At 57.2% G+C, this 26,721-nt stretch overlaps 12 protein-coding genes across 12 annotated transcripts; 5 read left to right on the top strand and 7 right to left on the bottom strand.

Annotated features, from left to right (window-relative positions):
- Positions 1–420: 420 nt before the first annotated feature.
- DICSQDRAFT_57843 (uncharacterized protein) lies at positions 421–1,964 on the bottom strand (the record flags this gene model as incomplete). Its single annotated transcript, XM_007364663.1, has 6 exons — positions 421–558; positions 665–1,018; positions 1,078–1,179; positions 1,244–1,382; positions 1,436–1,516; positions 1,579–1,964. The coding sequence occupies 6 exons, from the start codon at positions 1,962–1,964 to the stop codon at positions 421–423; spliced, it is 1,200 nt and encodes a 399-aa protein (XP_007364725.1).
- A 340-nt stretch (positions 1,965–2,304) lies between these two features.
- Positions 2,305–2,946, top strand: DICSQDRAFT_58176 (nuclear transport factor 2; the record flags this gene model as incomplete). Its single annotated transcript, XM_007364662.1, has 5 exons — positions 2,305–2,394; positions 2,472–2,543; positions 2,605–2,709; positions 2,770–2,843; positions 2,913–2,946. The coding sequence occupies 5 exons, from the start codon at positions 2,305–2,307 to the stop codon at positions 2,944–2,946; spliced, it is 375 nt and encodes a 124-aa protein (XP_007364724.1).
- Positions 2,947–3,620: 674 nt separating this feature from the next.
- DICSQDRAFT_126364 (uncharacterized protein) lies at positions 3,621–4,695 on the top strand (the record flags this gene model as incomplete). Its single annotated transcript, XM_007364661.1, has 6 exons — positions 3,621–3,720; positions 3,809–4,023; positions 4,096–4,104; positions 4,160–4,255; positions 4,319–4,364; positions 4,424–4,695. 6 exons carry the CDS (start codon positions 3,621–3,623, stop codon positions 4,693–4,695), a joined length of 738 nt encoding a protein of 245 aa, XP_007364723.1.
- Positions 4,696–4,811: 116 nt separating this feature from the next.
- Positions 4,812–5,824, bottom strand: DICSQDRAFT_57461 (PLC-like phosphodiesterase; the record flags this gene model as incomplete). The annotated part of the gene is made up of 2 exons (XM_007364660.1): positions 4,812–5,241; positions 5,304–5,824. The coding sequence occupies 2 exons, from the start codon at positions 5,822–5,824 to the stop codon at positions 4,812–4,814; spliced, it is 951 nt and encodes a 316-aa protein (XP_007364722.1).
- A 1,329-nt stretch (positions 5,825–7,153) lies between these two features.
- DICSQDRAFT_135625 (glycoside hydrolase family 88 protein) lies at positions 7,154–8,972 on the bottom strand. Its single transcript, XM_007364659.1, has 9 exons — positions 8,546–8,972; positions 8,366–8,489; positions 8,270–8,299; positions 8,110–8,209; positions 7,972–8,056; positions 7,863–7,909; positions 7,708–7,804; positions 7,385–7,641; positions 7,154–7,316 (listed from the first exon to the last, which is right to left on the bottom strand). The coding sequence occupies exons 1-9, from the start codon at positions 8,953–8,955 to the stop codon at positions 7,255–7,257; spliced, it is 1,212 nt and encodes a 403-aa protein (XP_007364721.1). The 5' UTR covers positions 8,956–8,972; the 3' UTR covers positions 7,154–7,254.
- Positions 8,973–10,147: 1,175 nt separating this feature from the next.
- DICSQDRAFT_104138 (uncharacterized protein) lies at positions 10,148–12,723 on the top strand (the record flags this gene model as incomplete). Its single annotated transcript, XM_007364658.1, has 7 exons — positions 10,148–10,559; positions 10,632–11,215; positions 11,271–11,847; positions 11,910–11,963; positions 12,017–12,136; positions 12,196–12,334; positions 12,401–12,723. The coding sequence occupies exons 1-7, from the start codon at positions 10,275–10,277 to the stop codon at positions 12,721–12,723; spliced, it is 2,082 nt and encodes a 693-aa protein (XP_007364720.1). The 5' UTR covers positions 10,148–10,274.
- A 285-nt stretch (positions 12,724–13,008) lies between these two features.
- Positions 13,009–14,223, bottom strand: DICSQDRAFT_57708 (uncharacterized protein; the record flags this gene model as incomplete). Its single annotated transcript, XM_007364657.1, has 5 exons — positions 13,009–13,237; positions 13,301–13,401; positions 13,469–13,625; positions 13,684–13,951; positions 14,013–14,223. The coding sequence occupies 5 exons, from the start codon at positions 14,221–14,223 to the stop codon at positions 13,009–13,011; spliced, it is 966 nt and encodes a 321-aa protein (XP_007364719.1).
- A 665-nt stretch (positions 14,224–14,888) lies between these two features.
- Positions 14,889–16,668, bottom strand: DICSQDRAFT_154478 (glycoside hydrolase; the record flags this gene model as incomplete). Its single annotated transcript, XM_007364656.1, has 8 exons — positions 14,889–15,083; positions 15,149–15,381; positions 15,431–15,723; positions 15,777–15,920; positions 15,977–16,221; positions 16,290–16,373; positions 16,432–16,510; positions 16,634–16,668. The coding sequence occupies 8 exons, from the start codon at positions 16,666–16,668 to the stop codon at positions 14,889–14,891; spliced, it is 1,308 nt and encodes a 435-aa protein (XP_007364718.1).
- Positions 16,669–19,672: 3,004 nt separating this feature from the next.
- Positions 19,673–21,141, bottom strand: DICSQDRAFT_126360 (uncharacterized protein; the record flags this gene model as incomplete). The annotated part of the gene is given in 7 exon segments (XM_007364655.1): positions 19,673–19,930; positions 20,009–20,186; positions 20,310–20,395; positions 20,447–20,553; positions 20,573–20,651; positions 20,732–21,009; positions 21,072–21,141. The coding sequence occupies 7 exon segments, from the start codon at positions 21,139–21,141 to the stop codon at positions 19,673–19,675; spliced, it is 1,056 nt and encodes a 351-aa protein (XP_007364717.1).
- Positions 21,142–21,541: 400 nt separating this feature from the next.
- On the top strand, positions 21,542–22,611 carry DICSQDRAFT_154477 (uncharacterized protein). The gene has a single exon (XM_007364654.1). It carries the CDS (start codon positions 21,698–21,700, stop codon positions 22,076–22,078), a length of 381 nt encoding a protein of 126 aa, XP_007364716.1. The 5' UTR covers positions 21,542–21,697; the 3' UTR covers positions 22,079–22,611.
- A 10-nt stretch (positions 22,612–22,621) lies between these two features.
- DICSQDRAFT_169032 (uncharacterized protein) lies at positions 22,622–23,431 on the bottom strand (the record flags this gene model as incomplete). Its single annotated transcript, XM_007364653.1, has 1 exon — positions 22,622–23,431. One exon carries the CDS (start codon positions 23,429–23,431, stop codon positions 22,622–22,624), a length of 810 nt encoding a protein of 269 aa, XP_007364715.1.
- Positions 23,432–23,605: 174 nt separating this feature from the next.
- On the top strand, positions 23,606–25,172 carry DICSQDRAFT_126359 (uncharacterized protein; the record flags this gene model as incomplete). The annotated part of the gene is made up of 6 exons (XM_007364652.1): positions 23,606–23,782; positions 23,842–23,963; positions 24,020–24,243; positions 24,306–24,534; positions 24,621–24,921; positions 24,990–25,172. The coding sequence occupies 6 exons, from the start codon at positions 23,606–23,608 to the stop codon at positions 25,170–25,172; spliced, it is 1,236 nt and encodes a 411-aa protein (XP_007364714.1).
- Between the last annotated feature and the right edge of the window lie 1,549 nt (positions 25,173–26,721).

Genomic DNA, 26,721 nt, shown 5'->3' with positions numbered 1-26,721 from the left:
GGAGCAGTTGATTGTGCGAGGGTGGACGCTGGGTTGACAACAATGGCTTCTCGACGCCTTCACTATCAGCGCTACCTGTCTCCTTCCCTAATATCGCTCCCAAAGGGGTGCTGCGGTTCTCACCTCCCTTTGCTCGCGGTATGTCATCGTATGTGCACATCCCTTTGTCCTACCTTTTCAGCATATTCGGCGCCAATCCGCAACATTGTGGTCGGTGGCGTGTACGAATTGGACTCCGGGGAAGCATAGTCCGTGTAGCTATTAGTACGAAGTACAGCACATTACACCATTAGATAGAGCTATAAAGTTAATCGATGCGCAGCGCGCGCGCGTCCGAAGAGATGTGGTGAGAACGAACGAAGGATGGCAGTACGCGTCCGCGATATCAACCGCGATGGTGGCGAGTCCGCGAACGCAATCTCAATCAAACTCAAACGTGTCCCTAGGCTCCCCCGCGCCTGAGACATGTCGCAAAAGTGGATCCAGAGATGCCAACTCGTCCTTGATACCGGCGCGCGCGCAGTCGTCCAGCTCTTTCAGCAGTGTCGCGATCAGCTTCTGCAAGACGCGTTTCGGCAGATTGTACGGCGCAATGGAGATGGAAGATGCGGATGAGACAGATGCGGGGACGAATGCAGGAGCAGTGAAGGAATGATCCACGCACCTTCAGTTTGTTGTCGATTTGCCGTACAGTGTCTCCCAATGTGGACGTCCAGCTCGGTGGCGGGCTGCCCGGGCCCCCGCCGTATACTGCGTGTGGGCCAGTTGCCGAGCCCAACGTCGACGCGTGCGCAATTCCCCAGAGACTGCTGTCGCCATCGTTTACGGACGCAGCTTCCGCCCCAGAGAACAGATACGAAACGCCAGGATGGGGGGATAGAAGGCCCAACGGGCCCATCATGCTGTTCCCCGCATGTGAGAATGGGGAAGGCCCTAGGATTTTGGAGATCTTGTTGTACAGTTCGGAGAGGACGTCAAGCAAGGAGAGGAGGGTTTGGTGGTAATCGAGCGGGAACGGCTATTGTTCGCGCGCATTCAGTCGCGCTCTGAGTCCGAGATGGCACGGAAGGGACGTACGACGTGGGGAAGAGACATATATGCCTCGGATGGGTCTGTGTAGGTTAAGGCATAGTCTACGCCTGGTAGCCGCTTGGTGCCACCCTTCGGTCTGAATAGTCGCTGCTTGATACATGCCCGAGTTGTGGTGAGACAGAACGCGGAGCAGTGCGGGAAGTGAACGTACAATCCGGGGCTTATCGGTGTCCTCCTTCAACAGCTCGTACTCGGTGAGGACGTTTGAGAGTCCTCGCAGGAGATCTTGGGGCTCCTTGACATCGAATTGATTTGCTAATGCCATACCGAGGACCGCAAACCGATACGTCCTGAAGTAGAGTCGTCCGGCTCGCACATATCCCAGAGAAGGACTAGCACTCACCGTTGCTTCATCGCGGCATTGGTGAACGCTCTATCGAGCTCTGCACGCGTGATCATGATGGTGTGGAACCAGTGACTTCGTCTGGTGCATATACCGTCTCTGGTCGGCCGCATGACAGCGCAACATGAGATCTGACCACGCACCCTTCGTGGACATTCCGCAGATATGTCAACGTGATGATCCTCTTCTTCACCAGCTCCCTCAAGAACTCCACGGAGGTGCCCTGGGGGATGCTCCCGTTGGTCTGGATCGCTGAACCCGCGGCAGAGTTGACCCCATCGCTTTGCAGCGACTGGACATCCCACTCGCGCGTGCCCGGCATGGTCGCTGTCGTCGGGGTGGGCGCCGCGGACGGGTACGGCAGGCCAGGGATGGACACAGCAGAGCTGGCGGGGAAGGACGAAGGTGGTGCGCCGCCGGCCGCAGACGAAGACGGGTTGCTGCCGGCGACCTTGAAGCCACTGAGGAGGTTCTGGGCGGACGACTTGCGCCGCATGGCGGGTCGCTGGGCCTCCGTGGTGGGCGCCATGGACATGACGGGGTTGAATGCGGCCATGGCTGATGTGCCGTCCTGGGTGCGTGGAAACCTCGCTAAAGGGCGGAAGAACTGAGCACTGATGGGATGCGCACGGCGAGTGCCCCGGATGTTCACTTAGTTTACTCGATCTAATAGCGAGCTTACCGAGACGGTAAGATGCGTTTCTTACCCGCTTAAGTTAAAACGATATGATCTAACGGCTCCGTAATCTAATCAACGATCGCGCCTTTGCGGTCATTCTTTGCTCGGCCAGTGGGCAAGGGTTTCTCGCCCTTGCCTCCTCCCTGACCTCATCCTCATCCTTCTCTCTGTACGATAGACCGATCGCAACATGGCTGATATCACCGCCATTGCGAAGCAGTTCACCGACTTCTACTACTCCACCTTCGACACGAATCGCGCAGGCCTTCAAGGTCTCTACGTGCGTTCTTCCACCTTTTCTTCGCGGGTCCTAACCTCGAAACAAATTCTGACCGGTCTGCCGCTTTCCCGAAACAGCGCGACAACTCCATGTTAACCTGGGAGGGCCAACCACTCTTGGGTGCGGCGACCATCACGGAGAAGTTGACGGTGCGTCCTTCATCCTCATCCCCTCGTTTCCCCAACGCCTGACAGCACTGAACGCACCCAGTCCCTGCCGTTCGAGAAGGTGCAGCATAAGGTCACCACCCTCGACGCGCAGCCGTCGTCGGCCACCGTCGCGAGTCTCATTGTCAGCGTCACGGGCCTCCTCGTAGTACGTTAAGGCAACTGCACCATGGTGCCGCTCTGATTGTGCAGCGTTTTCATCGCGCAGGTCGACGACAGCCCCAATCCCCTGCAGTACAGCCAGGTCTTCCAGCTGATACCCGATGGCGGTAGCTACTACGTGTAAGTGCTCGCTACATCTGCCGACGCGTCTTCGACCGACCTGATGCGCGTGCTTCGGCTCTTCTCCAGGTTCAACGACATCTTCCGCCTCAACTACGCGTAATCCACCTGAGCCGGTGCCTGTGATCGGGCGTCCGGAAGCGGGCACGATGTTCGGCGTCTTGAAGAGAAGCAGAAATCATGATTGGTGTAGGACGATAGGTAGGATGCTCGGGGGAAAGTTGTACCTCATAGTTTGTCATCTATAATGCCATCCTCGGTCATCTCGTATGTTTTTCTCCTCCCTCGCCCCCTCCATGCCTGCCCGAATCAAGCACGCGCTGTCCGCGCCCCGCGATATCCCTCCGAGCTCAGAGTAGAAGCTAGCACCTCGCCTGGCGTCCTAGGAACCCAACTACTTCTCGCGCGGGCGCTCGGCGCCACAAAGCCTCTTCCAGTCGAAGCGTTCTGAGCGCGCAGCCCAGCATTGCTCTTGCCACCAGCCATGATAACATTCGCCACGGCAAGTCTAAATGGCAGTGAAGCGGGCATATCATACGCATTTGACCCACGCGCCCTCATACATCGGCTCCAAGCCTCGTTCGCGTTCAAATTTCGAGGCCGCGGCGTTCAGTAGATCCGAGGGCGGGCATGACTCACGCGTCTGGCTGCATGTGTGGGCTCAACTTCAGCGCGTGGTCGCAGCTTGGCCTTCGCGCCTTCACAGGTACAATAGGCCCTTCTTCTGCTTCGGCGGCACCCATCCAGAGCATCTCCGCGCCGTTCAACATCACCAGCATGTCCGACGAAAACGCCACGAAGACGGAGACGCGCGCCGTAACGGTGTTCTGCGGGTCGTCGAAGGGGAGGGACGTCGCGTTCACGAACGCAGCGAAGTGTACGTCCTCGCTCCTTTCCTTTGCGCTGCGCGTGCGGGGGAGTTTGGCAGCCTTGATGTTGTGCGTAACGCTAACGTGGGGATTCAGCGTTAGGAAAGGCGCTTGCCGAGGCGGGGAGGCCGCTTGTCTATGGAGGAGGATCGGCGGGGATCATGGGCGCCGTCTCCGGGGCGGTCCTGGACGCGGGCGGGCAGGTGACGGGGGTCGTGCCGTACGCGATGGTCGCTGCGGGCGGGGAGGTCGAGCAAACGAAGGGTACCCACACGCCGCATGTGCAGCTGAAGGAGAAGGGGAGAGAAAAGGTGCGTTCGAGACGCGTGTTCTTGGAGACGTGTCGCGCATTCCCTGACGCGATTGCTGCACGCGCGCTACAGGCGGAAGTGGTAAGTTCAGATCGTGTTCTGTTCGGGGTTGAAAATATGCTGAAGCTTGTAGCAGGTCGTCGTGAACTCCATGCACGAGCGGAAGGCGGAGATGGCCAAGCGCTCTTGCGCGTTCTTCGGCCTTCCTGGCGGGTTCGGCACGTTCGAAGAGGTACGCAACCCTTAAGCTGGGCGACCATTCGATTTGGGATGCTGAAAGCAATTCTGTATGCAGGTCCTCGAAGTCGTTTGTTGGTCACAGATCGGCATCCACAGCAAACGTACGTGCCTGTCCGTCCCCTCTATTGAGGGTCACAGTAATCGGTTCCAAACTTTGCAGCTGTCCTCGTCCTGAATGTTCTCGGCTTCTGGGACCCATTGCGCGACCTTGTTAAGAACGGCATTCGCAGCGGCTTTATCTTGGAGAAGAATGAGAAGCTCCTCCGTTTCGTGGAGGGTCCTGAAGACCACGCCGAGCACGAGAGCTTCGACTGGGGCAAGGCTGCCGTGGAGGCTCTCGAAACATGGGAAGGTGTCGCGGCGAGCCACTACTACAATTGGCACCTGCGCAAGGACGGCAAGACAGAGGAGGATGCGATGGGCGCGACGTAATCTACAGGTATTCCGGGGTATGTACATACATCAGTGTAGTATTGGAATGAGTGCACGAACAATATCCAGTGTACGGAACGACTGGCAACGGATCAACGGTCGTGTAGGCTCCGACCTCATTCCCACCCTTCCTCGCCCTTGTTCCTGCCCCTGAAATTGCACTCGACGAGCAGGGGCACGACGCCATCCTCAGGCTCCCTGTAGAAATCCATCAACGTCCAGCCGCGGATCCTGACATCCCCGCCACCCAGCCCCGCTAAGTTTAGCGGCTCTCCCTTCTCCGTGCGCCTGTTGTGCACCTGGTCGCCGCTCAGCTTGTCTAGAAGCCACCTCCCTACCCTGCCGTTGACGCCTTCGACGCCAAAGCCCCAATTTGGCCAACCGAAGCCCTTGGCAATTGTCGGCGGGAAGGCGAGCGGGACAGACGACGCGGAGAAGAAAGAGATGTTGAGGATCGGGAAGGGCTGCTCGCCGGGAGGGAGGACCAGGATCTCCGTTGAGAGCTGTGCCTTCTCGGGTATCGAAAGGAAGGATGGTATGCTGTACCTGTGGACGAACGCAGTGAGCAGCTGTCACGAAAGGTAAGGCAGAAATCTTCTCTCGCATACCAGTCGTGCGTCCGTACAAGCGTCCCCTTCAGCGTCCAGGTGAAGCCGTTCCTCTCGCTATCGGGCCACGCAGTGGGGTGGATGCCTAGCCCCTCCAACCCGTTCTCCCACCCCGTGCCGTCCCCCCCGAACCGGCTGAGCATGACAACCTTGCCCCGGACCTCTCCCAATCTGGGTATCCTGTTCTCGAGGAACCACATGTCCCGTCCGCCAGGCCCACCCATGACTTCGTCGTGTACGCACTGGGAGAAATACGGCAATGGGGTCCGCGTGAAGTCCTCTTGCTTGATGGACATGACGATCGTTTCGCGAGAGCTTAGCGGAGATGCAAGGAAGTCGTGGACGGCGCGTAGGATGTCCTGGAACGAGCTGCGTTGGGGGTAGATGCCGTGATATGCAAGGAGGCGGCCGTCGATGACGGACAGTCGGACGTCCAGCACGCGAATACCGGAGTGTAGCTGCACGTCCAAGGGTGTCGAGAGGGACTGGCATTGGGATATGGGCCAGCCGTAGAATGCCATTCTATCGACAAAAACATCAGTCGGCCTTGCTAATGGACTATTACTCCGTTACACACGTGTCATGAGTGCCTATGAACATGTAATCTTCAGTCTCTATCGTGCATTGAAGATGATGCGCTCTGCATACCGGGTAGAAGAAGGGAGGAAAGCGGGAGAGAGTCTGGCATCTCTGACAGGAAGCTCGCGAGATTGCGTCGAGGGAACACGCTTAACCTGTAGTGTCCCTTAGAGATCTACAGCGAACAAGTGCACTGTATCAGCTCCTTTCTCTGTTACAAGAGTCGATGGTGCCTACCTTGCTGCGGTACATGCGCCATGGGGAGTCCGCAGGGATGCGAACGGACTTCCATTTGGCACCAAGCTTCAGAGGGAACGTCGTAAAGGGCCCACTGGGAATGGACACAGATTCTGCATCTGACTTCTCTGATACCTGTGCGTTCACTCGGACCGTCGTCGATGTACTTCGGACAGCGGAGGTGGCTGACGTGTGCGGGGCGATCGACAGTGACGCTTCGTAGGTAGTTGAGCCAGGCTTGAGAAACGCAAGCGATAGATCCTCGTCGGTCTCGTTGTACACTGTAAGCTTCATCTCGATGGGCTTAAGCGGAGGCCCGTCTAGGCGTGGTCAACGGCTGAGAGAGCTTCGGAGGCCCGTGGCGCTTGCAGGTGCGGAACGGGTGTCGGGGCGGTGTCCGGATCAACTCCGACATCGGCAACCTTCGGAAAACTCGTGAACGGGAAACAGTGTATTCATTCCTCTGTATGCGCTGCTTCAAGTACAGCATAAGAGCCCAACAGACAGAACAAATGGATTCCTCTTCATGAATGGCTATAAGTGAGGACACTGTGCGAGCCGCTTGCACCATAACATATCAAACGGGGGTGCACAGCCGAGAGTGCCATGGCGGGCGGTGTTCGTCGAAGGATCTTTCTCAATGAACAAAGCTCACATCGGAAGGCCGTGAAAGATATGTTCGTTGGACTTAGTTATCAATGGAGTTGAGGTAAATATGGGTCTGTGCATATTCCACGGCCTGGAAAGCCCCACCGAGCTGAAGCGACACAAGACGGGATCACTGATGCCACGACCACGAACCACAACTTGAACGGCTGATGCCATGTACGGTCATATCATATGTTACTCGCTTGATGCTGTGCAAATAGAGACAAGCGCAACAGGAAGGGCTATTAGTCTTCAGACAGAAGACGCCGCCAGCCTATGCCGCTATCCTAGATCGCTAGATAGCTCTGATGCTACCGGCTTGGAGATGAATTGTAATACTCGTTAGTACTTGCTGGCTCAACGTGCAAATGGTTACGATGTTGCACCTGAAGGGTATATATCGTAACGGTAAGTGGGTGGCGTACTCTACAATAGGTATCGTCAGTTCGACAAAGTGTAGGGCAAAGTCATTCCATATTTTGCCGGGCTAGCAGTGCGCGAGACCACGCGAAAGGAGCGCATTCCCGGCTTTGATGAAGTAGTAATCGCCTGGGAACGGAAAACACCTTATCAGCATGTATCTATAGGTCACAGAGTTCAGAGTGACAGGTTCTCACCGTATACGATACCAGTCAAATTATTATGTTGCGGGTTGTTCACAGTGCCATTCGAGAGCAGGCTTTGCCACGAGGGCGCCCACGCCAGCTGGGTATTGTCACGAATGATTTTGATGGCAACGTTCGTGTAGTACGCGGCGCCAGTGACATTCAGGACGGAGAGTTCTTGGTCGGCGAGTAAGAAGAGACCGTTCGCTGCGATCATAGCAGCGGACGAGTCTGCCGGCCGAGGTGGGACGAGCGGCGCGTTGAAGTCCCTATAACAGGCGAGAGTGATGCTCAACCTCGGCTATGTTCAGCTAGTACGGAACCTCAAAGCATACCACGGGACGACACCATCGTCCGGGATATTCGTTATGAAGTACTTGGCTGTGCGACGGGCCGTCTCGAGGTAGTCGTATTTCTTAGTATGCTTGTACACTGGCGTCCGCAGGTCAGCTAATCCATGAATCCTCTCTATGGCAGTAGACGAACGTACTGTTCGTGAAGCCGTAGATGCCCCATGACTCTCCTCGACTCCATGTGCTGTGAGAGACAAATCATCAGCTCCTCAGAGCGACCTAGGACCAACCCGAATGGCAACGCGCCTATTATCAGCGTAGCCCTGAGACGTATGACGAGAAATGACAGCGCCAGTGGTAGAATTGTATTCCACGACGTGGAAAGAACCGCCTATATACGCCGTGAGAAGCACAATTGTGACCCAAGGGGGGCTGACCACCAACCATCTGGGCGAATGTGATTTACCATGGTCTTATCTGCATGCGAGATGGCGATGTCTCGCAGGGTGTGGTTGCCCGTTAGCTTCTCGGACGCAAATAGGACCTGGTATGTAAATAGACGCGTTAGACTACCAGAGGGTCCTCTTACAGGAGTCCTGCGTACCTCAAGATTCATCATGTTGTCAATGATCACCTATACATGGTACGGGCGGATAAGACCCTCAAGACCGTGTATATAGAGGCTCCTCTGGAGACCTACCTGGAAATCGGTGGGGTCTGCGGAGTCCCAGCTACGGGTACAACCCACGATAGGATTGAACCGCGCGGCAAGGTGATTCGCGAACGCATTCACCGCCTGGATAGCCGTCTCATTCTTTGGGTTCCTACAATAATCTCCGTCGACTATGGAATCTCCTGGAAGATTGATACCGGTACTCACACTGTCAGCTCGTCCAAGAAGGGAAAGCTAAGGAACCCGACATCATGTCCGACACTCGTGTTGACCTCAAGAGGAATTTCCGGAGTTGCCCACGTGCGTCCGAGGTTGAGCCATTGGGTGGCGTCACCGGCGTTGGCAAGGCAGAGATTGGCGCGCTCGTGCATCGCGTATAGAGTTGCAGGGAAGAAGCCCGTCGTCCACACATCAGGCGGGAACCATATCCAGTCCCCTGCGACTCGGTCGGTGTATTGCGGGTACTTAGCCGGGTTGGGGAAGGACTGTGCAGTCTTGAGCACCTTTTGAGCAATCAGAGGCGAGTATAGCTCCGCAGGGAGCTCCAAAACCCCCGTAGCAGTGGCGGAGACCAGGCCGAGATAGACGGCCAGTGAGAACAACCCGGATGGAAGCATGACAGGCAGCGAAGAGGGCAAAGCGCGTCGGTATCGAGCAAGAGGGTAGGGACACCATCTGTGCTTTTTATGCGCCTTCACGGCCTGCGTCAGCCGCCTTCAGGTACCCCAGATAGAAGCAGAATTGTCGCGGAGCATAGATCTCGACTTGCGAGAAGAACCAGCAGGTGTCCATTACGTTGAGCTCGCCGGCGCGAGGTTACCGTCAGAAAGGACGCTACTACGATTGTACTAGATAGGCGAAAGCGCTTGTAGTCAGACAATAAGGACAACAAGCGGGGTTACCGTCGACCAATGGCTCCGATTACATGACTGCACCATGAATCGTGTTGTAACTGGAAAGCGAGCGCGCTGTTGCGTGCGCGGCCGCGTAGCCTGCACGCCCAGTTGTAAACTCGGATTTCGTCAGGCTCGGGTGTCGACCGCAATGCTCATGGAGTATCAGCGCGGCCTTGCTCTCCCGCGTTCTGAAGGGTTTGACATGTCCAGAATGCAGCTGAGACGTTACGGGGGCAATTTTGAATTGACTGATCCATCATGCATCATGGGCTACCCGAGCGCCCGCGTTTGGCAAGACAGTACTTGACAGGCCTCGCGTTCCTCCCCATTCTATGGGTCTACCGCTCTCACCAAGAGTGCGAGAAACACGGTACTCGAGTAGGCAAAAGACGAGAGCCATCTATATCGATTGACATCGATATTCAGGATTTGTGCCGGGGAAGCAGTGTCAGCCTGAACACGAGTTCAGCGGCTGGTCTCGGCCCCATTGCGTCCACATGGGCGGCATATATACGCCGGCCTCGTGCAGGGATTGCAAAAGATTTCTGACCTTGTCTACGCTCGTAATGCAACCAAGGTATGCTAAAACAAGCCCACATAAGGGCGTGACGTGAGTCTATGTAACACGCATTTAATTGAAAGGATGGGGGTGCAAGCTACATACTCGGAAGAGTCGCTGCACTGGGTCGATGCGTGCGCGCCGACTGCGATGGACGTTTATAACTCAATCTTATCTAATCTCCCATTGCCCACAGCGGGCGGCAACTTGCAGCGCGACTTCAACAAGCTCACGTACACCGCAACCACTTACATTTAACGATATACATCTACGGTGAGAGAGAACAACGCCATGAACGTAGAGCTACGATTTCATGCTCAAAACATGCTCTGGCTATGTCCCGCTCCTAGGGTTGCGGTGGATTCCGACGGGTCAGTGCGGCAGCGCGACCTCCTTCCGAGTCGTACTTCCGATACTTGTATCTCACGGTGCACCGTACTCAATACTGATGGTGACTACACAGAATTCTCATTGACAATCAATGGAAAGTCTTATGGCAGCACCGCCGTCAGAGACGAAGAACATTCTCCCGCCCACAATCTTGTCAGCACTGCAGCAGTTCGCATCTCAGGATGCTCTCACATCAGGCGGTTTTCATCCTTTCGCTTCGAACCCGGAGGACACAATCTCGACCCTGAGACGCTTAGTGGAGGCGACTAACCAGGCAGCATTGTCTCTCAACGCACATTTGTCCTTGCCCCTCAATAATCCAAGACTACTATCACTATACAGGCAGCAGGCGTCTATAGCGTCCTCGGTCCAGCGGGTGAGCTCAGCAGTTCAGCGAGACATTTGGGGTGATCTACTGCTGCTGACGCGGTCATCACTCATGAGCTAGTCAGAACAGAGCGCCCGCCATCTGGTTAGCACTCTTCGAAAACGCGTCGGCATCATGTTCGGCGAAGACATACCGCTGGAAAGACCGCTCCTCGTTGAATGGTTTCTCAAACGTCTTCTAGAATGGGGAGCGTCAGCTGGAATGGAGGCGTTCAACGATCCAGAGCAGAATGGCCGGACAACTGTAGTGCTTGGTGGCAAGGTCCTTGTCGTTGACATCGACTTCGCCATTGACCGAACCAATCCTGCAAAACCCACTATCGATGTGGCCACTCTCAAGACAGCATACGCGATCCCTAACAGCACTGGGGAGTCTTCCTCCGGGAATTCAGTATCTCTCGATGGTTTCTTAGCGCACGCCATCCGGGCTTTCCTGAACGAGGTCCAGAAGGACGACGCGCAACGCGACAGCGTTGAAGCCGCACGAATAGGCAACCTCTTATCTGACCATCTCTCATACCTCATGAAGTTGGACCATTTAGCGCTTGCTGAAGGTGATGGTGGGCTACGGTGGTTCTCCTTCATTGACAAGATGTCACTTGAAGTCGAGAAACTCGCCAGCAGAGAGGCAGTAGTTGTTCAGAAGTACGCATTCATTCAGTCTGCGATATGGACACCCCGGCTCATTCACATACAACAGGTCAGAAAAGGGCGGGGCGAACACACCGCTCGACGTCTTCCTCCTACGGGCGCACGCACTCCCACTACCATACCTCACATCTCCATCAATATCCTTCCTCACATACCTCTCGCCCCTCGCATACCTCAAGCTCCTCCGCACATCCCAGCCTACCGGCCCACCAATCAACCACCTTCCCAACCTCGACGTTCCCTTCCATCATCTCCGCACCGCTCTCACTACACACCCACGTCAACCAGGCATGACAATCGCTACGCTCGTTCTCTCTCCGAACCCGCCCCCGGCCTACCACGCGGACTCGATGTCGATGTCCGGCCTCGACGCACGCACGTCCACGACGCTCGTCGAGGACGCGGACAAGCTCGAGTTCCTGTTCCCCGCGGCGCGCGAGGCGCAGGGTCAGCAGCCGTTCAGCTGGCTGCTCGACTTCACGGAAGGCGGGAAGTACCCCGGGGTGGTGATGAGCCAGTCGCGGATGCGGGACATTGAGATGGTCGTGAACCCGTTTGGGAGCATTGACCATATGAGTGACGTGCCGATGATGGCGTTCGGGACGGGGAGCTGGGTTGATCTTTTGGTGAGTGTTCGCCTTGGATCTAGCGTGACATATTGTTTGCGAGACTGAAAAGTGTCGGATAGTTCAACCCGCATACGCAGACTCCGATATCGCCTGAGCGTTACACGGCGCTCTATGTAAGTCTGCTTGTCATCCGGCCGCATTTCTGACTCATCATTGTTTCTACCAGACATCACCTACCTCTGTGCATCCACCGCTCCAACTTCGACTCAACACGCCAGACGAGCCCGGCTTCATCTTGGAAACTATCCCCGTCAGGACCCTGAAGGAGGTCTGGAGCATCTTGGAGGTACGAAGCGAGTATCAGCGCCATCGTCCTGATCATAGATGAGAAAATTTGCGACGCAGATTGTACGAGAACAATGTTGGCTCAATGAGATCCTGACGAGCTGTCAGTGGGTTCCGGAGGGCCTCAACCCCAACCAGACCGTAGAAGACGAAGCGGACGCGACAGTGACCGAGGACGACCTCCAAGCCGTACTGAAAGGTATGTCTTTCTTCGGACTCTCTATCTCATTCGCACAAATCGCTCACATGCGAGGATGACCTCCAGGACACATCGAACCCCGCAGCATTCCTGTCAACATCAGGATCCCACAACCCGTCCCGCCATTCTCGGACTCGGATATGGACGCGTTCTCGCTGGGGCGCGGGCACGCGCGCATCACGATGACCACTCCAGAGCGCCCGCCAATTTCGGGACTCGTCGAGATCACGGTAACGTTCGACCCCGGTCGGGCACGCGGGGTGGCAGTGGACATCACGGGTGCCGTGGGTGTGGACTTGAGCACGGAAGTACTAGAGGAAGTATGTCGGCGGGGAGGGCTGCTGGGTCTGCCCGGAAGGGTGTGGATGAAAGCGCATCAGATGCCTTGAGGTCTGTAATACATACATGTGCATAATCTACTGACGAGGGACGACGTCACTGGTCACTCGTCTGGCTGTCTGCCACTGACATTTTGGCTCGTTTCTGCATCTTCCTTTTACGCGACAAGCGCCGTTCATCGTCACTATGAAGGGGCCCGGGAGAGTGGAGTAATGAAGGACCGGAAGCTGAGTTGGGCATCGGTGAGGATATCGACCCGCCCGGAGCCGCATCTTCCAGCGTGTTGCCAACCACTTTTGAGGACGCAGTTGTATGAGCGCCCTCTCCTCCATGAATCAGCCGTGCACACCTTGTTCCGATTGGATGTTCCGGATGGGCTGAGTAGTTCTCGATGGAGGCGCCAGCGTGACGCGTAGGCCGAGAAGGGACCGGAGGACCCCACTGGCGTGCGGGAGACATCCCAGCGCGATTCTATCAACAAAATCTGGAAGAGCTTCTTGGACTGCGGGATCGGAGTAAACCTGAGATAGGTAGGAGACGGCGTGCTCCCGCAGGCGATCATATCTGGGAAAAGCCGATGAAAATGCATACAAAATTTCATGGAATGAGTGCGCGAAGTCTGCACACCTTGCAAAGAAGCTCGAGAAGGCCTCTGTCACGATGTTCTGCGGACCAAGCTGGGAGACTATTGCGTCGTACGCAAGGTCCTGCAGCTTCGATATGCCGTACTGACGTTGTCGCTTCAAGTCAGACGCGGTGTATGCAAGACATGTACGCATAGGGATCACTACGCACCGCTTCGGCTAGGCGATACATAGATTTCGGAGAGCATGGAGGAGCAAGAGTACCGGCTGTGGTCAAAAAAGCAAGGCGTCTCTGTGCCGATCCTTTCGAGCGGAGAGGAAGAAAGTTGATCTTGTCGGTGTACAAGTAGAAGATGCAAGCTTTCAGGCTGGCAGAGGAAACCGTAGCTCAGTGAGGGACACCTTCCGGCACATTTGGAGACATACGTGCGGTGGGCTATGTTGGGAATGAAAACCCGATGGGATTTCTCGTTTCTACCGCCCTCCATTCTCATGGGACTCTCCGGCTCGTTCACATTCTCTTCTTTGACCTTGCCCTTAGAAGACAGAGAGGCTACAGGGGTTCGCACATCTTCGACTTCCTCAAACTCGTCGAGATCGCTGTCGGAATCATAGTCATACTCCGATTCGTGAGCATACTGTCGAATTGGGTTCTGCCCATCAGTGCTAGCCTCGGCGAAACCAGAGGTTAGGACTGTGACGAGGTTATGTCAGGAGAGGGACGGCGGGCTCGTAGAGCAGAGTGATCTGCTCACGTTTCGAGAAATGGTCCGTATCCTTCAGGATGGACCCTACGGCAAAGATGGGTAACGGGTGATCGATCCGGCTGGAGCCGTCCGAGAAGATTGTCTTCCGAGTGAATGCGTACAAGTGAACATCTCGGAACTCCTGAGGCAATAGTGAGTCCCTCAGAGCTCTCTCCGCTGGAGTCAGAGGTACGGAGGGGGCAGCAGGGACGGAGGCCATGGATCAAAGCGGGATACCAGTGCCAGCTGCAAGCCTTTATCAATTTGACAGTGCGGTCCTCCGAGGAACCGGCCACGAGATTGAACCTCGAGGATGCCGCAATGCAGGATCCATCCTGAATTAGGTAAAATGGCACAGTAGAAGTCATCAGGGAACGCGACAAAGAACTTCTCTATCGCAGCGCTTGGCGCCGCGCCGGTGCTGCGGTAGCCTCGAAGCACCCCAAGAATCCACGGTGCCAAGAGATGAACACAGCTTGCTTTATACGAGACTCCGCGCTAGCACTTATGATTATGATCCATCGTGTATACAGTAGCCTACACGTAAGTCAGCATTCATCAATAGCAGATACGGATACGGTGCTTCTCACCTGGGCCAGCGCAATCACATTCCATCTCTCGCCTACCAGCCCGTTGAGGCTGTCCGATGTTCCGTCGTTCGCACCAGGACACGTTGTCCAGTCATCCCAGCTCGGATTGCGTCTGGGACCCAGAACTTCTCTGCACTGGGTGGGCGTGCATCTGCGCACCCCGGCCCGCGGTCCTCAACCATGTCGGCACGACAGCCGACCATATATTTAATGCCCTTGTATTCCCGTATGATCATCTACATAGTGTTGACAGCAAACCCGAGTGAGAGATTAAGATAGCCCATCCACCCACAGCTCACTGCGTGGGTTTAGGCGCGGAGCTGATCGCGCTCATGAACGCGGACCGCTGAGTGGGGATCGCAGCGTTGAACGACGTGCACGCGCCGTCATCGGTCCAGTCGCCCGCCGCGCCTCCAGGAACGTCGGCATAGCTCCACCACTTCGCCGTCCAGAGGTGGCCGTTGTACACGACCTGCTGCCCGCCGTTGTACTGTTGCGAACGGGCGATATGTCAGTGGAATCAACAGATCGGAAGACGAAGCCAGGGAGACTTACGGCAATGTTCGAGACCCACGCGGCGACGTTCGCGCAGGAGCCTGAGGACGCGGTCGTGGTCGAAACCGGAGTGGTAGAGGTGGTCTTGGGAGTGGAGACCGTGGTGGGGGTCGTCGTCGTCGCCGGAGTGCTAGTCGTGGATGGGACAGAGACCGTGACCGGAGTGGAGGTCGTGCCGCCGTTGCCGCCCTGTTTGATGGCGTTCTTGATAGCGAGGTCAAAGCGGCCGTTCGCTGAGGTAGACATTAGCTCAAGCAAACGACTGAAAGATATGATGCGTACCGTATGCTTGCGAGGCATCCCAGAGCATGACACCGCCGAAAGAGGAGTATTGGCTGCGCGTCGAGAGGGCGATGTTGGCGAGAGTAGTTGCGTCGACGTAGCCCGAGCCAGCAGCAGAGCTCGAGCCAGGAGCGCCGATGTAGATCTTGACGTTCGGGTTGGGCGAGACCGTCTTCGCCCAAGTGTCCCAGAGGCCGAAGTCCCAGTCATTGGCGTTGTTGAAGTTGGGCAAGCTGCAATAGTTGTTGTAGAACTGGACGTAGACGGCGTCGAAGCCGACAGCGTTCAAGACCCTATTGAAAGACTAAGACATGCCTTTGTATGATACGAGACGCAGACCACTCACGTGGACATGTAGGCATCGGGGTAGGGGCACTGGGGAGCGCCAGTAACATAGTACTTCTTGGGAGCGCCTGATGCCAGTGTCCGGATGCGGTTGACGAAAGAATCGAAGTACTGGGTGGAGCCACCCTCGATATCCAAGTCAATACTGGATGGACATGATCAATATGAGCACTCGATGCAGCGCGGCTTGGAAGCACGAACCCGTCGAGGACAGCACTACCGAAGGGACGAGTGCTGCTCGTTCCACCGAGGAACAAGTTCCAGATAGTGTCACCAAATGCGGACGCCTGGGAGGCGGAGGTGAAGCCGGCGCCACCGGTGGCACCACCGAGGGAGATCGTGACGATCTTGCCCTTAGACTGGCAGGTCTCGATGTCCGAGGCGATGAACGAGCAGTCAGGCAGGTTCGTGCCAGGGAAGAGCGGATTTGTTGCGGTGCTGCAGATCTATTCCAGGAAATGAGTGTACAGTATGCGCGGATCATTTTTCGATACCGGACGCCGGAGAGGCTTACGTTTGCAAGGTCGATAGATGGCAGGCCCCCGGTGCTAAAGAAGACATTCAAGAACGCGATCGGGAATGCGTCAATTGCATCGTCCTGGATCACATTCAATCAGTGTATGCTCTTGTATTTCCCCAGAGTTCTTATGTCGAACCTGGCAGTAGAAGGAAAGGTTCTTCTGGAAGTTCGCGGTGTCGGAGTGCGTAGCACCATATGAATTCTGTCCCCAATAGCTACAACGAACACGTCAAGGTCGTTCGCAAGGGAGACGCATATGTGTAGCTTACACAGCGACCTATGGGTCAAGACAATCAGTATCGATAGAAGATGCTGCCATGGAGTACAGAAGAACTTACGTTGTCAGTCCTCGAGGTATCGAAGGCGAGGACATTGAGCGCCCCGATGGACAGAGTGGAAAGAGCGGATGCGAGCCAGAATGAGATCATCTTCGACCTTGGACTGCCAGGGGTTCGCGAGCGAAGCTTAGTAGCGTAAACCGGAGGGGTGCCCGAGGACAGGACAAGGCAACAGAGGGCCTTTTTATCATCTCCGCGACGCTAGAACGCGAGTGTCTTCCGGTTCAATTTGATCTCGCACGGGTGCATAACGCACAATGCGGGGACGCACGCGCGTTGTTAGAAAAGCCGTTGCGGGCAGGGAGATCGAACAGAGGCACTGGTGACCGCGCGTACCCGCATGGGTGTCCTCTCGATGAGTGGCCAGGCCGAGACGCCATTGGGCTACATCGGCGGAAGCGTGATAAAAGAGGACTATTTTGGATGAACTCACGCGATACCAAATGGACCGGGCTTCAGAGAGGTCGTTAGGAAGAGATGCGCCATGCGGCGCTCCCGAGCGCTTGCACTATCGAGAACGCCGCACGACTTCGAGATACCGCACGACAACGGCGGTTTTGATGTAACATAGGCTCAATCCCAGCCAGGATCCCGGCGGGGTTCCGAAAACAGTTGCATTGTATCACGTACCTGACCCTAATCTTCCGAATATTGTGCCCCGGGTGAGATGCGCGAAGTTTGGAAGACTGCAGAAAAGGAGCACATGCTGCTTCGAGCTGACCGCGTGACATGTCAAGATACGTGTCGACAACAGTACTCTCGAAGCCAGCCGAATACAGTGGGCTGCGATCCTGCCCTCTGTCGGTGGCAGATGTTTGTTCACAACTCTTGATCCGGAAAGCTAGCAGTTGCAGAAGATCTAACTGACACGTCTGTCAGATATTGAGATGTAACCCTGTGAGAGCACCAGTATTGCCATGTAGGACTCCAAGCTCACCCGCGCCAGGCAGGTCAGCTGGACGTTGGTGAGTAAAACCGAGATATGTTAGGCGCTGCGCGACGAGCTGGAAGCATGCGACCGCCAACCGGTGATCCAGAACATTGTACAGATTTTTCGTCACGAGGAGGCGGGGACGATCATACAACCAGCATCGTTAGCTGTCTCCTGCACTGAAGGCCACACCGATGCCCGAAAGACGTGCATCGTGAACGGCGCTCCTCCCAGTCATCTTCCTGGCCCTTGAGTGCGCAAACAAATTGGACAGACACCGAAGACAGTACACAATGATCAGACAACGGTGTCAAAACAGGCTCCATGGCCGCACAAGCGCAGCAAGAAAGCACAAGGCGACGATGGCTAGGTCGGCCAGGGACATTTACATTAGGCAACGGTGTAGGCAATTCGACCTCGGCCTCTGCAACATCATCAACATGGATGCAGATGACATCACTCACCTATACACATGCTCGGCTCTCATACGAGCACCAAGTATCGAGCACATGGCACTAAGGCACAGCCTCCAAGGGTTCCGGGATAGTCGTTGTAAAGCTGAGCCTTTCGATTTGGCATGAGGGTCCGTCCTTGGCCACTGCGAAGGGACGCATGTTCTCTCTGAGCCTCGTCGACAGCGTACGGAGGACTAACAGACGGGCTGCATTGCATGTACAAGGTGAGCGTCGCTTTCAAGAAGCGTGTGAAGTCCGCTCGTGCGTCGGCGTCTGACACGTCCGACTGCCCCTGTGCCGCTGTAAGCTCCTTTTCAGCGACCACTACCTCCACAATCATATTGTCGCGCACAAAGCCGTACTTATGGATATAAAACCGGGATTTAATATTGACACGGCCTCCGACATCGGAGGGGTGTCTATCAAGAGACGAGAAGCGGTGCACAAAACATGCGAGCCTGCGGGTGCTGCAAGAAATCTCGGCAAGCCCTCGCTCCTCCTCGACGTACGAATGGACTTATCGTCCCAGGTCTCATGGCCGCGTGTGGCCAGCGAATACCCGCATGCTCCAGACCACTGAATCTATGGTGTTGCGCTGCTCACGTCGCAAGAGACTTCCATCGTGTCTGCGTCTGACAGAGCGGCGCCGCTGAAACTTGAAAGGCTACCGGAATGGTTTGATAATCACAGAGGGCCTGTATGCGCGGTGCTACTCTCTCCCAAGTGAGCAGCCTGATTTCTTTGTCCGCGTTGCGTTGTCTGCATCGGGGAACATGCGTGCAGCCGCTTCGGAATCTCTGGCATGAGCGGAGGCTGGGGTTGGCCCGATGCTAAGTGCCCCTTCCCCGGCTACCATTCAAGCCCCCGACGGTCTCGTGCACCCCAGCAATGGCATATCGCAGTCCTCGCTGAGCGGTCGTGGTACGAGCCCTCGCCAGCTTTGGTCGGAGCAGGGACATTTGACATTTGACAGATCGCGATTCCGATGTCTCTGGTGGGCGGCACGTCCGGTCTCGCCGGGTACAAATTCATTAAGAGCTGTCCGCCACCGGCACCGCCACTGCCCGTGCTAGCGACTGCTGTCAGGAGTGCAGGGGTCCGCCAGATTGCTGTGTATCAATCCATGTGTCCGACGTGGTTTGTTCTCGACTAGAGGCCGTGGTTGAGCACTGACTGCGGGGAAGAGGCTTCTCTCGATGGTATCGTGGACGAGGTCTATAGATGATGTCGAAGATGTTTCTTGTCTATGAATGAATTCTGCTGATGATCTCGAAGATGTCCGGGTCCGGGTCTTTGACCAGACGACCCGAGCCTGTGGAACGAACTCATCTTGGTGCAGATTATGTATCGGGGACTCGGAGGTCCGAAGGGATGATCATTGACAATTAACCCTACGCAGATTGGAACCGGAAATGGTTGGTCCTCACGGCTGCTACATACTACAACATCATCATGTACGTCTCCATTGCGGTCCGGGTATACACTACTCCGGTATATCACGCCGTCCCCAAACGTGAAACGTTCAGCAATGTAGGGGGGGGGGGGTTCCGCGTGCGTCGTATACCGAGCCCTGCCCGGCCCACGGGCCACGGTATGCAGCAATACGGTTCCGTGGGTAACGGCTGACGCCTCCCCAGAACCAGCCAGAGCGGGCTACCGCCAGGCGAGCGCAGAAGCCCGCAATTCGAGCCCGCCCTCGGGCTTGTCGTCGGAGATGTCGATGACGGAAATCTCGGGGTCGACGTCTGTCCCGGAGCGAGACGCGGAGGACGCGAAGCGGCGCGCAGCGCGGCCGGCGCCGCTGCTCGCCATGAACTGGATCGTGGACGCGCGCGTGGTGGACGCGGCGGAGTCCTCGGAGTAGGTGAGCCCGAGCGCGGCGACGATGATGATCGTCGTGGGGACCATGCCCTGTGTACGTTGGCCGGGCGGGCGGCATGTCAGCGTTGTCCGGAAAGGAGACTCATGAGACAGGGGGAGGCGACGCACGGTGAGCTGGGCGATGGGGTCGTAGACGATGTAGAACGCGTTGTTGCCGGAGAAGTAGAGCACGATCTCGATGAGCACCGCGGTAGAGTAGATCATCGCGGACTCGATGATGAGCAGGAACGCGCGTGCGAAGCGGTACCGGTACACGCCCGAGGCGCCCGAAGCGCGCGAGAGGTACCTGGGATGGTCATGAGTGCGGGGCCAGGACGCGTGTGTGATGCAGAGAGTTGTTGGGCGGCGGTCAATTGTGGAGCAGGGGGGGGAAGAAGGGGGTGGGGGAGGGGGGGGGAATGAGACGTACCAGAGTCGTGCTGCGATCAGGCCTGTGACGACTACGTTTGTCGCGAAGGATAGCGAGAAGAGGGAGCCGTTCCACCGCGCGAGGGTCTAGCGGACGCGTTGAGCGGTGCGCATTGCACGAGGACGGGTGGGACGTACCGCAGCAAAGGCGCTGTGTGTCGTCTTGGCGGTCGCGAAGATGTACGCTTGGCCAAAGCCACAGACTGTGCGTGCCCTCTTGTGAGCGGGGCGGTATACCGCGTATGCTATGAGGGGTCCACTCACTTGCAGAAGCGATGATCAGGAGCACAGGCAGCACGCACACCTTCCACTCCGCCGCCCAGACATGGTAGCACCTCCAGACCTGCCCATCAAGATGCCGTAACCCCACCCGTCGGTCAGTACCGAGCGCCGAGATCGCAGCAGGACGGAGAAGGTACGCACGACGATGCTGTCGCCAAGGATGGAGTTCACGGTGTGGATGATGACCTTGGCGACGTTTGGGGGCTGGGAGACGTCAGAGAAAAAGGCGGCGGGCCCGCCGGGGTCATCCCGGTAGTCGATGAAGCCCCAGACGAGGCGGGCGAAGCCGAGGGAGACGTGCACGGTGGAGAAGCAGAACATGAGGCAGCCGACCCAGAAGATGTAGGGGGAGATGTGGCGGGGTTGGCGGCTGAAGCGGGTGACGTAAAGGTAGGAGGCGAAGAGACAGACGTTGCATCCTGCCGAGGACGAAGAGCGATGGCGGTGAGCGGGAGAAGGCGGTAGGATGGTGAGTACGTACCGTAGAAAAGAGTCTCGAGCCAGATGGCTACGAGGTAGGCTCTGTCGAGGGGTATCGCGCCTTCTCCCATGGTGGGGTTGAGGTGGGTCCTACACGGAGGGATGGTTCAGGATGCGGCTCTATGTAGCCATGATGATAAGTCTGAATGCTATAGCTGGGCTGCAACATAGATCAGGGGCTGCAGGGAACAGCCGCATAACCTCATGTTGCGATCAGGAGCGCTCCATAGTTATGAACGACATGTGCTATGTAGGGAAAGGGCAGAATGGGGATCGTGGATGCATCGGAGCCCGATCTGGGATTTGCGTGCTTCCGTCAGAAGGGCAAGGGCTGGCGTAGTGGAGCAAGCGAAGTTTCCATCAATTGTGCTATCAACGGGCTCGGCAGGCACTCCCACTCGCTACGTACCGTCGGCAAGGCGCGTGCAGTCACGCGTCGAGCGTCGACGACGTCATGTACGGGAGGTACTGGACAGATATTCTGGGCTACCTGACAACCCTACTCAACAACTTCAACCAACCGAGCATAAGTGCGCTCAGCTATAGTACACGGAAGAGCGCGACCAAAACCGTCAACCCCACAATACCGCGAGTTGGTACGCAACGCAAGTGTCTGGCTACTGTCCGATGTGTACCTCAATGTTCAATGCCTCCACAAAGCTACCAGCCCCTTCGAAAGGGCATTCCACCAGGTGTATGTGCTTGAACGCCCTCCCTAGGCCTACTCCCGGACTGCGCACAGCAATAACCTCAATCAAGCCACATCGCGTTCGTTCTGTAATCCGCGTACTGGTGACTTCAAGCGTTGCTAGACCTCGGCAGACCAGCCCTGACCCGGACGCAGATCCCTTCAAGGCCTCGATGAGCGACTCCATCTCCGTGGGTAGGAGGTGCTTCACCGTGAGGGACGTGAGCGCTGGTAGCTGCCCGAATACGGGGTCCCAGTGCCCGAACACTAGTACTGGTCCCCCTTGGGTGGAGTTTATGCCGTCTGACTCCGACAGGTGAGACGGGTACGGGTCCGGGCGGTGGTCCAGAATGAGCGTTTCGATCCGGGAGGGATCGAATGGCCAGTCGTAGAGGAAGCCAGCCCAATGCTCTGGCACACCGGGCGCTGCCCACGTTGCGTCCCTCCCGTCGACTTCGAGTGCGGGTCGGCCCGACTGTGCGGTAGTCCGGCGGTAGGCTTGCATATGCCATTCGCCAACGCCATCCCATGAAGCACTGAGACAGCGGAAGCTTTGAAAGCACGGTGGAGCAGAAGATGGGGTAATGGCGCCTAGTAGTGTCGGGAAGAGTCCCTCTTCAAGCACAGCGGGGAGGACAGCTACGTCAGCGTTAGATGGGAGAGCTAGGGACGCGAGCAAGACTCCCGGAGCTAGCCTAAGCTCAAGCTCCATATACAGCTTTTCCAGCTTCGGGAGTGCGACAGGATCGGAAGCGACTTCGAACCAGCCGCGTATGTTCACGATTCCGAGTGATGGACAACTCCGAAGCATCGCGAGAAAAGATGAGAACGAGCGAAGTGGTGCTAAGTATAGTTCCCCAAGCTCAAGGTGGATCAGGGTGTCGGGGGGAAGTGAATGTCATAGGTACGCCTCTGAGGACGAGGGTGCGTAGACGTGGGATAACGCCGCTGAACATCACTGGCAGTGGAGATGTCGCATCCTCCGGGAGGGGAGGGCCGTCGAGCCGAAAGTGCCGTTCGCTATCCTCGACGAACAGCTCTTCTAGGCAGGGAGCCGGACGCGTGACAAGCTGCTGGCGCCATACCGACTCTATTATATTCGTCTTCTGGCGAACGTACACTGAACGAAGGCGATGGGCCGAGTCTCCAAGGATGGGAGTGACATGCGGCGAAACGGCGTACTCTATGGAAAGGGACAGGGGGACGGTCTTCGAGCGTACCAAACACTCCTGCGCGAGGTCCGGATGGAAGACGGCGAACGACGCCCATAGATCAGGAGTTCGGATGGCCACCGCACGCCAGTACTTGCAAACGTGCGTTACCCCAAGAATATCCGCATTCATTGATGGAACTTGAGCTGGGCGGTCGTATAGGGGGTCGGGTAGCATAGTCCCTCGTGCACCGCGTAGTTTGGGTTGCAGATTCATAGGCAGGACGAGGAATGTGAGGATAAGTCCAAGCAGCTCCGGCGGTAGAGTGTTCATCGGCGACGAGGAGTTGTACGTTTGCGACGGCCCATTGCCCATGGGCTCCTCGACGGCCGCCATATCCTGCGCTGGCAGCATACCGGCTCGGAGTTCGTCGCGAGAGTCTGCCGGCTGAGATGCATCAACAACGTTGCGGACCAAGGGGGAGGTGTATGCGCGAATGCTTGCAGCTGGTGGCACGCGCATGCAGTCACGTGACAGTGACGCGTCGATGCGAGTCACAGGGCGAGTTGGCTCGCGGGGTCGCGTCGCGTCGTTGGTCCGACTCCCGGGCCTCGCTCTGCAGCGCTGCAGCCACAGTCTCCGCCTCGCGCATTCACCGGCTGTCCCTCACTGCGTCGCCCATGCTAGGCAGCCGCAATGGCCTCAATGCTCGACAGGCTCCTCGCTCAGGACATCTCAGACTCCACCGACTTCCCCGACGACACCACCACCCCTGGTCTCCGAGCCTTCGACGACGCCCTCCGATGCAGTATATGCCGCGACTTCTACGACGCCCCTGTCTCCCTTAACTGTGGCCACACCTTCTGCTCCGCGGTGCGTGAGTGTCCGCCCGTTCATCGCCCCAGACGTCCCGAGACTCAAGTGCTCTGCAGTGCATACGCTCCGCACTGCCCGAGCAACCCCAGTGTCCGACTTGTCGCAAGCCAGCCACTGAGGTCCATCTGCGCAAGAACGTAGCTATGGAGACTGCGGTGCAAGCGTGGCAGGCAGCTAGGTGAGCTCCGCCCCGCTGTTACTTCATGACGCCCTACATGTGCTCCCTTCACCCAGGCCGCTAGTGCTCCGCTACGCCCAAGAGGAACAGAAACGGAAGGAGCAACCTGAAACGCTTCCACACAATCGCCCCGACCCCAACGCCTCCGGGCACGCGGGGCGCAAACGCAGGAGACTCGCCTCCCCCGGCCCCTCAGCGAGCTCCGACGACGAAGCGGTCGCCATGCCCTCCAGCCCCGTGCCCTCTGGTTCGTCTACCCCTGACATCACTCCCCTCCCAGGTACATGGCCTCCACGCCCACCCGCGAGCGCACGTTTACTGAACCACCGACGGCTGCGATAGACTTGGTGGCCTGCCCGATCTGTCAGAAGGACGTGCCGTCCAGCAGCATCAACATGCACATCGACAGCGGGTGCAAGCGCTACCTCTCCGAAGGCTCTGCGAGCGCCCCTCTGCCCGACGCCGCAAAAAGCAAGCAGAAGCAGCAGTGGTCGCGGCTCCTCGCGGGGGGCGGAGGCAGCGCCCCCTCGAAGGGCGGCAAGGGAAAGGGAAAGGGAAAGGGAAAGTCGCGGTGCGCCTCCCGTCCTCCATGCTCGCCCCCTCCGCCCCCCCCTCCCCATACTGACTACTGACTCCTCGCGCCCCGCCCGTACACAGCGCAACCCCCGACCCCCTCTCCGACACGGACGCGGAGCAGCACCTCCCCAAGGTCGCGTACGACATCCACCCGCAGAAGCGCATCGCGGAGATGCTCGCCGCGTGGGACCTCCCCGCGCATGGGGACAAGGCCGCGCTCGCGCGGCGGCACGCGCGCTGGGTCGTGCTCTACAACGCGAACGTCGACCGCGCGGCGCGCCAGCGGCGCACGCTCGAGCAGCTCCGCCAGGATTTGCGCCGCGCGGAGGACGCGGAGGGCAGGGGAAGGCGGGTGGTCGTCGAGGACGCGGTCGCATACCAGGTGCGCCTGTTTTTGCTGTTGCTGCTTTTCAGAGGGGGAGGGGGCGGAGAGCTGACGAGGGGACGTAGAGGGCGAACAAGGCGGCGTTTGCGAGGCTCACCGAGGCCGCGCGCCCGAAGAAGCCCGCGGCGGCGAAGGCGGGCTCTCCTGGTCCGGACGGGGCGGGCTCTGCGGGTGCTGAGGCTGATGGGCAGACGCGGGATGGGAGGTCGACGCCCGTGCGTGAGGTGATCGATGTCGACGAGGGCTAAGGGGATTTCGGTATGTACGACGTGCGTCACTTACTTTGGGCCAATGTCTTTTGCAGTTTGGATGTACCTGTATCGTACCCAGGGCCACTTTATCAGACCACTGTATGACACGAGGGCGCGGCTCAGCACTCGCTGGACGGAGATTCACACCAGCTCGCCCGTGATTGTGCATCCGCTTGTGAACAGACGCAAGGGACGTGTTGCTGCGCTGGCTCCGTAGTCTGGGCGCGGTCAACTTTGGCTTCGCTGAATCAAGCGGGGCCAAGTCGCCAGTATCTGGGTATGTATGCGCGGTCAGCCGCGGCAACACACCCTCCGGGTGCTCTTGACGGGCTGGACGCGCCTAGCTGCCGTCGCGTTCGGTCAGTTAGCCAAAACGTGAAGTTCCACATCAGCCAATGGAGAACATCGAGACCGTTGAGTCCAGCGAGTCTGGCGGACTCCGCCGGACTCCGGGGATCACATGATCTGGCCAAGCAAGGCACTGCTGATTGCCGCTAGATCCCCCTGGCGCCTTTTGCGAATTTCTTGTGCCAGCGCAAAGGGGTGCACGTACATACTAGTTCGTGGCAACACTAGATACAAGCCATTGACGCGTCCACGTATAGTATCGTGTTGTCTACGGAATATATGAGACTAATGGCACGAACCCTGCCACTGGCGAATGTAAACCAGCTCGAAGAAACGGCTTCCGCCGTCCTCAATCGGCGGTAGTAGGTAATTGCACACAACATCTGTCTAGTGCAATCGGCGAGCCCTCATCTAGTCTACATCACAAAATAACATACAAGCCCAATGCAGTTGTCACTTGAGATCGCTTTTCCGATACAATATGACGTACTCCTCCATGCCTCCCTCTAAGTACACTAATTGACCTTTCCCTACTGCATAAACCTGCTCAGCTGCCTTGGAGACAAAGGACTGGTCATGGGTTACGATGTGCACTGTGCCCAATTATCAATAACGCCTCCATCTCCAAAGTGCCTCTGTCATCAGGTAGTTGAGGTGGTCCGTCGGCTCGTCCAAGACAACTTGAAGAAACTGGGGAGACGACCTGAACGTCGCCAAAGCGAACACAATGGGAACCATCTAGCTCCCGCTTAGGGAGCGCCAGGCTGGAGAGCGTTGGCTCTGATCCTGTACTTGCCAGGTGCGCACGGAATCGCTTGCTCCGCGCACTCCGGATTCCTCTCCTCTATGAAGGAGAGAGCAGAGCAGGGTACTGGTGGAGCTCGTCGACATGATGTTGCGCGAAGTAGCCAATCTTTGCAGCAGGGTGTTGGGTATTCTTCCCTCTGACATCTGCTGATGCTGGCACCCCGATGATGGTCTTTACGGACGTTGTCTTCCTCCTGCTATTCGTCCCCATACAAGGTGGGATGAGCAGCAGCGCCGCGAAGACCTCAATACCCCAAACTTGCGGGAGCGACCTTAGGATAAGTATGCATGTAAATGAAAAATACCATTAAAATCGACTTCTACGCTATGCGATACAATATAATACGTATGGGCAGGCAGTAAGCAGGAGCCGAGACAATGAAGTGGTCGT

Source organism: Dichomitus squalens (genome assembly GCF_000275845.1).
Source record: "Dichomitus squalens LYAD-421 SS1 unplaced genomic scaffold DICSQscaffold_9, whole genome shotgun sequence".
Classification (NCBI taxonomy): Eukaryota; Fungi; Basidiomycota; class Agaricomycetes; order Polyporales; family Polyporaceae; genus Dichomitus; species Dichomitus squalens.
Note: the sequence above shows the minus strand (reverse complement) of the source record. Positions and strands in the feature narration are given on the sequence as shown.